At 45.9% G+C, this 8,797-nt stretch overlaps 1 protein-coding gene across 1 annotated transcript; it reads right to left on the bottom strand.

Moving 5' to 3' along the window:
• Nucleotides 1–3,605: 3,605 nt before the first annotated feature.
• LOC121443895 (thymosin beta-10-like) lies at nucleotides 3,606–7,935 on the bottom strand. The gene is made up of 2 exons (XM_041645647.1): nucleotides 7,871–7,935; nucleotides 3,606–3,981 (listed from the first exon to the last, which is right to left on the bottom strand). The coding sequence occupies exons 1-2, from the start codon at nucleotides 7,933–7,935 to the stop codon at nucleotides 3,861–3,863; spliced, it is 186 nt and encodes a 61-aa protein (XP_041501581.1). The 3' UTR covers nucleotides 3,606–3,860.
• Between the last annotated feature and the right edge of the window lie 862 nt (nucleotides 7,936–8,797).

Here is an 8,797-nt window from a genome sequence, read left to right as displayed (position 1 = left end):
CCCTCAGGATGGTCATGAGTTCAAGTCTAGTCAGTGCTACACAGGGAGACCTTGTCTCCAAACAAAACATAGAACTGAGGCTCTTCCAGAGGCCCCAGGTTGGATTGTTTGTAAGCACCTGTAACTGCAGTTTCAGGGGCCTGATGCCTTCAGTGGGTGCGAGAACACGCACACATAAAACAGATAAACCTTTAAAAAAGACTACATAGAACATTAGCAGAGGAGGTTTACTTCAGGCAGCCCTGACATTATTTTGGCTAAAAGAGGTTATGGACTATTATTTCACTTCGTTCATAAATCTGAATCAAACGCTGAACTACCTCAAAGGCAGCCTCAGTCACAGACACAGGCCACCATATAACTTGGTCAGGCAAGCTGGACCAGGCTCAGGGAGGGTAGGAGCAGGAAACAGTCCCTTTGGTGACCAAATGCCTTCTGCATATTAACCACATATGTTGCCTTTGTGTGGGGAACTGGAGAGTCCAATCACCACAAACATGAAGGTCAACAGACACTTGGCAGACCTTCATGCTGAATTAAATCAAGCAAGCCCAGGGTTGGGAAGGATATAGCTCAATTGATGGAATGCACGAAGCCCCAAGTTTGATCCCCAGCACTGCATACACAGGCTGAAGGGGCACTCAGACCTCACACTCAGGAGGCAGAGGCAAGAAGAGAAGTTCAAGGCCATCCTCAGCTACCTAGCAAGTTTTACCCCAGTGGGGGCTACGTGAGACTTTTTCTCAAATTAAATAAACAAGTAGACAAATTTAATTTAGCGAGCATGTCCCCACATCTTCATCTTCCTCTACTACTATCCTTACAGGTCAGGAGGAGGTCCGTTCTGACATGGAAGCAGGGTTTTGCCCCTAACCCAGCTATGGAGATCCCCAGTGCTCCCTTCGCACAGAATTATCCAGATTCTGAGGCTCAATCATTGGGTCAAGGGAACGGCCTGCCGGCCTTAAGAGAGTACAGAGAAGGGGAGCTAGGAATTCTGCTGTGCTTCTCCAGAAGGGAGGCAATCTGGGCTCTCCTGCATGCTGGAGCCTCCTGGTATAGCAAGCTCTAAGCTGAACCCTGGAAGCCATTCCCTCCTTCCTCTTCCCCTACCACTTCCACCCATGGGGCACGTTAACCCTTTTCAGATCCTGGTGCCCGAGAAGCAATGCAGGGCAGTCACAGTATGTCACTGCTCACTTTGCAGCATGCCATCTTTATTTCCCAATTACCCCAGTAACCTAACGGAGAGGGAAAGGCACGAGAGTGACAGTGGCCATCTGGAATGCATAACGTGGACAGATCTGCAATGTATTACATGGTCTGCAAAGTGGCTGGGCGAATTCCAGGGAACTCAGATAGACTTCAAAGTCTGGCCGTACATCAGTGGAGCTGCCGATCGGCTCTGATATTTAAAGTGGGTGTACGTGAATGAATTTATTACACTTTTTATCATCTGGGCTCAGATGGGGAAACAGGATCATAGGCAAGTTTGCCTTTCTAGTTTCACGCCGCACTTTCCCCTTAGATTTTAGGTTTTTTCCTTCTTGATGTGGTACTGTTTCTTGACTTTCTTCATTGGGACTGCCACATACCTTTCTTATCTCTGCTATGTGACGGAAAATGGGCTGACGTGTATGGACAGCGGAGCTGGACAGAGTCATCTAACTGTGGGATGTTTTGCAGGAAGGGTCTCAGTTCCAAAGTACATATAGCTTCATGCAAGTCCATGGTCTCTTGCCCCGACCCCTCGCTCGCTCTCTCTGCTCTCTCTGTGCTCTTGCTCCCCACGTCAAAGGTGGAGACCTGGTTTCTACTGCATGACATTTATTCCTGAATCCCTGCTGTCAGTGGAATTCCCTAAGACAATTACGAGTCCAGCCTGGGCTCTGAAGCCACCTGGAGACCTTGATCTGAGTCCTGCTGGTGGAAACTCACTTCAGGAAGGCACAAGGTCCATTCTCCAGGGCTGACAGCCTCCAGATACCTTTGAGAAGCAAGCATCTTCTCACTTGGGCCACCTCGGCTGCTTTCAGCTCTTGGCCCTCAAAGAACCTGAGCAAATGTGGTCCTGTGTCAGTTGCACAGTAAATGCCTTGCACCCCTCTGCCCCCCAGAGCAGTGGGCCCCATGTCTGGTCTCCAGACCATCCTCTGTTGGTGTCTTTGGGGATTAGGATGAGAGAAAACGTTTTTTTTTCATATGCACATAAAGGTTAGGAGCCCGCCCAAAAGACTGAGCCAATCTCATCACAGGAACCACCAGCTATCGCTTCTCTTCACTACCAAACGTGCATTTGAATTCTTTTGGATTTATATGTTGATTAAATTATTATTACAGCGTGGCTTAAATCCCTATGAAAGCATTCATTGTGGAAAACAGTATGGCGGCTCCTAATCTATTTAAATGCAGAGCCAAGGCCCATGGCACAACAGACCCTCTTATGAGCACACACAGATGGGAAGAGGGATCAGCACATCATGAGGACAGCTGGGCTCCAGCTCACAGGCCCATTGTCACTGTTTCAGCCAGCTTTCAGTCACTGTGACAGAGAGCCCGAGAAAGTCAGCTTACGAGGAGGGAGGGGAAAGGTCAATTTGGCTCCCAGCTTTAGAGATTTCAGTACAGTCACGTGACTCCATTGTTCTGGAGTCTGGTGAGACAGAAATCATTGCAAAACGGAGGTGAAAGCTGCTTACGTTGTGACAGTCGAGAAGCAGAAGACCCCAGTACCTTCTTCAAGGACAAGCCCTGATGACATAATGTCCTTCCATAGACCTAAGCCCCTCACTGGTGCGCCATCATGAGTGGAGCTGTGACTGCTGCCGGAGTCACTGGCCTTTAGGGGACATCGAGTCCAAACCACAAGCTCAGCCCAGTCAAGGCCTTCACAGAATATACAGAAGTGTGAGGTGTGTGTGTGTGTCTGTGTGTCTGATGTGTGTCCATGTACATGTGTATGTTGCAAAATATTAATTTGTGTTACCTTAGTTTATGCTGTAGAATATTTGTTTAATGATGCAAATGTGTTATATTTGTTTGATGAAATAACATTAGCCTAGGCTCAGGAGGCTGAGTCAGCAGCTAGCTGACAGGCAGTGGTAGGGAGGAACCAGGTGAACCTAGGGTTCTTCAGTGGGGCTGAGCAGAAGGACATGCTATCTGAGGGAGACGCAAGCTAGGAGAGAAGGTGAGCTGCTTGCTAGTCAGCTTCTCTGAGTGGGCAGAATTTTACCTCAACCTTTGCATTCTGAGTTCTATAGAGGGATACAATCTAGATAAAGCTCCCTTTAGTGGCCCTGTAAGAGCCAATTCAGGTTCAGCATGGGGGAACTGAACGGCTACTGGTAGCCGAGATGCAATTGTGACTTACAGCAGCAGTGACGTAACAGTCACTGAATTAAATAAAAATCAACATTTGGTACCCAACATGGGACGCCAAAATGTTGTTGCTTATCTTTTACTCTTTACTCTTTGAGGGGGGGGGCACAGTCCAGCTCCCAAATTAATTACACACAGAGACTTTTTCTCTCTTATGAGTGCCCAGCCTTGGCTTGGCTTATTTCTAGCTAGCATTTCTTTTCTTTTCTTTTTTTTCCTTTTGCCACGAGGTGTTTTATTTTCATCAATCATACAAATAATTTTCTATAATATCCCAGGGCAAACCGGTGAAATTTGGCAGTCCGATTAGTGGGGGGTCCCCCTTCAGAGACCCGCGGACCGGTGGCATGGGCGCGGAGTGCCCGGGTTCACAGTGCAGCTTGTGGCTCGCGTCCATCTTGTAGGTGGCTCTTCCTCCACATCACGAGGGGGTCTCGGAGATGACGGGGTGGGGTGGGGTAATCCTCCAGTCTAGGCTTTTAGGAAATTTCACTCCTCTTTTCCTGTTCAATGGTCTCTTTGGTCGGCAGGGTGTTCTTCTCCTGCGTCTCGGTCTTCTTCAGCTTGGCCTTATCGAAGCTGGCGATTTCCCCGGCTTGTCTGCCATTTTCTTACAGCCCGTGGAGTCTCGTTCAGAGCTCACGCTCCAGGTGCTCCCACTTGCCTTGTTGCATCAAGAGACCCTAGCTAGCGTTTCTTAAATTATTGCATCTACCTTTTGCCTCTGGGCTTTTACTTTTCTCTATTTCCGCATATCTTTCTTTACTTCTTACTCCATGGCTTGCTGTGTAGCTAGGTGGCTGGCCACTGTAGTCTTCCTCCTTCTCTTGCTCCTCAATCCTCTCTCCCAAGATTTCTCCTCCTATTTATTCTCTCTGCCTGCCAGTCCCACCTGTCTTTTCTCCTGCCTACCTATTGGCCATTCAGCTCTTTACTAGAACAAACAGGTGTCTTAAACAGGCAAAGTAGCACAGCTTCCCAGAATTAAACAAATGCAACATAAAAGAATGCAGCATACCTTTGTATCATTAAACAAATGTTCTGCACATAAACAGATGTAACACATCTTAAATTAATATTCCACAACACACACACAGACACACACAGTATCTTATACATTTGTATGTTCTTTAACTAATATTCTACAGTGTGCGTGTATATGTGCAAATATGTGTTTATTAAGAGGGGGCGTGTTGAAAGCCAGCTTCAACAAAACTTGTATGTTCCAGGGTAAGAGTGTGAAGATTAGAATTTTTAGGCAAAATGAATAGAGATACAGCAGAAATAAGAGAGAGAAACATAGAACAGTGTTGGGAGGGACATTCAGTAACTACTGGGTCCGCCTTGTCTGTTCTTCCATACGTTTATATACTTCACTCCAGGGGGGGCGGGGGGTAACAGACTTCATTAATATGATACAAGGAATAGACATGAATCATCCGACCCTTGGTCCAGGTGGAGTGAATCCACCTCTATATCCAAAATACAAATCAACCACACCCTAGGTCAGAATCTCTCGTTTGTAGGCACACCTGTTGTCAACAACTTTGAGAGAGCACAAATCAGCTCAAACTCTCTGACCTCCAGTCAAGGTGGAACAGGTTCACGGCTCTGTGGGCCCTCACAGGGATGAAAGAAAACAAGAGCTTAAGATCTTGGACCAGCACGAGTGCCAAGTGGAAATAGCTGGACACAGAAAGAAAATCACCGATTTACCTGTGGAATCTTTGTCTATGCCAATCCATACACGTAGAGAACAACCAGTAGCTGGCAGGATGCGGTGGGTGAGAGGGGGAGATCCGATCAAAGGGCACACACGTTGGTTAAGAAGGACGAGGTCCAGGGAGCTGATGGAAGTGTGATGGCTGAAGGGGAGGATGTAGAACAGCCTGCCGCTATGCTTGCCCTCAGCAAAGAGGTCAAGAGCATCATGCAGATTCGCATTGCAGCCTCACATGTGTGCACAGCAAGAACACCTTTTAAAAGAGAGAATTGACTGTGGCTCTCACAGCCCAGGGCGGGGCACCAAGAATACAGTGATAGCCATACTTAGCATGAGCCCTGGTGGAGTTCACAGCAGGAAAGGGAGTGAGATTCATGGAGATAGGCAGGAGGATGCAAATACACTGGAGAGTACCTGAAACAAAAACCTTCAACTTTGGAGGATGAAAGAAAGAACTTGCACCCCATGGCCAAATGCATCTGCTTGGGCCACTTGGTAGTAAATCTTGGTAGGGTGAGGTGGTAAATGGTAGATCATTGGCTGGGTGACAGAAAGAGACTTGTCACCTGATTTTAGTGTTTTACCATAGTCATTATTAAACCAAAGCTGTGATAACAAACAACCTCTAAGACACAATTCCAAAGAGAATGGGTCCTAGATTAAAATGAAAATTTCCACAGAAATGAGAAAAAATAATACAGACAAGCATTTAGGTATGTGTTCAGTAACGAGATAACTTGACAGCTGGAACGTTCATGTATGGATAAATGAGTAGATGATAAATGGATTGATTGATGGATAATGGATGGATGATGGGTGATAGATGGATGGATGGATGGATGGATGGATGATGGATGGATGATGGATGGATGATAGATGGATGGATGGATGGATGGATGGATGATGGATGGATGGATGATAGATGGATGGATGGATAGATGGATGGATGGATGATAGATGGATGGATGGATGATGGATGGATGGATGATAGATGGATGGATGGATGGATGGATGGATGATGGATGGATGGATGATAGATGGATGGATGGATGATGGATGGATGATGGATGGATGGGTGGATGATGGATGGATGGATGGATGGATGGATGATGGATGGATGGATGATAGATGGATGAGATAATAGATGAGGAGATGGATTAAATGATAATAGATGGATGATATGTGCATGGATGAATGGATGGATAGATGATAAATATATGGATAAGCAGATAATGGATGGATGGATAAAATAATTTTCTGTGAAATGATGGATGGACAAGATGAGGTGATAGATGAATATATGGCTAAAATGATGATGGACAGATGATATGTGCATGGAAGGAAGGAAGAATGGATGAATGGATAGATGGATGGAAAGAACACGTAAGACTTGTAAGGCTAACACTGATCCTTCAACTCTCTGTGAAGGATCTTCTGTTATTCCAAGAATGTCTCCTTACTTCACTTTCTTGCTTTTTCTTAAGATAAAAGTAGATAGTGGCTATTTTGAACTTTCAATAAAAACCTGAAACTTTTCATATTCCCATAGTTCTCACATTTCCACCCCCTCCCCAACCCATTTTAAAGCTCTCCTAATCTATAAAAGTCAGCCATCTGGCAGTGGCTTTCCCAGCATGCCTCTGGGGGCAGGGTCAGTCTGAGCTGCATCTGCAGAGCCCTTGTGCTGCTGGGTGCACAGCTGAGGCACAAAGTGCACAAAGCATCTCGTGTCCCGTAAGAGTGAAAGACACTCCCACCCTAACCCAGAAATTACAGGATTTGCTGCTGAGGACCTTCAAAGACTTCTCAATGTCCCTTTCTGCCTTTTCTCTTTCATTCTTTTTTATTATTATTTTTTATCCCCCTATTTCATTCTTTTCATCCTCTCGCATGCACCCAGAAGAAAAAATTGTTCTTCGGGTGACATTCCTGTCCACGCTGGTAGCCTTTAAGCCCACAATGTCTCCTTCTGACACTGAGCAGAAGTCTGGGTCTTCTGTCACATGGTCATGGAACTGTTGACCATGACAAATTCTGTCTCCTAAAGAGAGGACCACAGTTGGCAGGTTTTGAGGACAACTACTCTAATGCTTCCTACATGTGAACAGATGACACACACACCAAAGTGACGGGAGACAGGACTTCTGCCTGTGGGGCAATTAGAAGCCCCCTTGTCTGAAACTTGTAGAGAAACAACCATTGATGCAATATCCCTAACCATACTGTGTGCCTCCTGCTCATGATGCCAGCATTTCTACAAAGTCCAGAAAAGCAGTAATAGCTCCTCGCTGAGGCTACAGCAGAGAACATTGGATTCCAGATTAGATCCTTGCCCACGCGGTAGAATTAGTCGGCAATGGCCATGGAAGGAAGCTGCATCCAACTTTGCCTAACTGCTGAACAAATTCAAGTGAGTCACTGAATGCCCGCACTGAGATCTGGATTTCTTGTCAAAGCACAAAAGGATAAATTTCATGAAGAGATGATTTTGTTAGCAATCTGACAGATGAGACTTAAAACCACTTCATGGCCTCACAGGAGAGACTGAATGTTGGGCTACGACGTTCTCTGTCCTCAGGGCTGGCACATGACCGTCGGTTGGCTTGTGCTCAGGACAGAACCATGTTTCTTAGAATGATAATGTCAGGGTTACAGGCCCACAGCATCTCTGCCATAGAAGCCAGAGGTACAAGAAAATATTGGGTAAAGAGAGAGGGAAGTCTGTGATCAATCAGAATCATTAACAGCTGCCAATCAATAAAGTACACTCGCAACACAGAATGAAGATGCTGCCACCGATTATCCAGATTCCGCATCGCCGTCTCCGCCATCACCGATGCTTGTTTCAAAAGGGATAAGAACCAAGCCACCAGCCACGTGTGCTCCTGTGGCCGCTACCAGCTAGTCTACACCCAAGAGACAGTCCTTCGCCTATTCAGGTCAAATAAACAGCCCCAGAGAAGACCACACCCATTGGGCCAGGCCACCTCAATAGGATTGACTGTCAATAGAATTTCCACAACTGGGGTCTCCCCAGGTGAATGGGTGAGCCAGTCAACCTGAGGGTGTAGGAATTAGGAAGAGGGGAAAAGGGAGCTGAGTGCTTGTAGACCCACACTCCCTGTGGATGTTCAAACGCTTCATATTCTGTTAGAGCATTACGTTCAGCCAAGGAGAACCTATGCTTTGGTTCTCCATGGTTGGACTGTCTTTCCACGCATCCCCTGCTGACCTGACAGCAGGAGCCAGTGAGACAAGGATCCTTGGGCTTTGCTTTGGACTCACAGGGGTGAGAAACACAGACCTGTGTGACCTATAGAGAAACATGGTTTAGTAAGCGCCTGGAATTCTCCAGAGAGACACCAGAAAGTTCTAGATCCAGGGGCTACAGAATATGAATACAAGAGAAACAGTATCACATGATTCTTAGAAGGAGCATAGATTTGTCTTTTGATTTTTAAACTAAGGATATGTGAATCGTGTATATTTTGTAAAATTGGAAAAGAATAAAATTAAGAAAAATAAGATACCCATTTACCTACCTTCTTGACAGCTATGTGCAAGCGATTTGCTGTGTGTCCTCTGTTGTTGCGATTTCTTAGGTATCATGCATGTGCACTTCTGTATTTGTTTGCATTCTTATAGATTACATCAGACATTGTATAGTTTTCTGTAGTTGCACTTCTTTCTTAA

The sequence above is a fragment of the Microtus oregoni genome, unplaced genomic scaffold, assembly GCF_018167655.1.
Source record: "Microtus oregoni isolate MIOR12 unplaced genomic scaffold, Mior012 000114F_ref0000099, whole genome shotgun sequence".
Classification (NCBI taxonomy): Eukaryota; Metazoa; Chordata; class Mammalia; order Rodentia; family Cricetidae; genus Microtus; species Microtus oregoni.
This window is presented reverse-complemented; position numbering and strand designations above follow the sequence as displayed.

Excerpts from the sequence above, each read along its gene's own strand:
- LOC121443895 (XM_041645647.1), bottom strand. The coding sequence starts at position 7,935 with ATGGCGGAGACGGCGATGCGGAATCTGGATAATCGGTGGCAGCATCTT. Across the intron at positions 3,982-7,870 it reads CTTCATTCTGTGTTGCGAGT|ACAAGCCGGGGAAATCGCCA; the intron begins GTACTTTATTGA and ends AGAAAATGGCAG.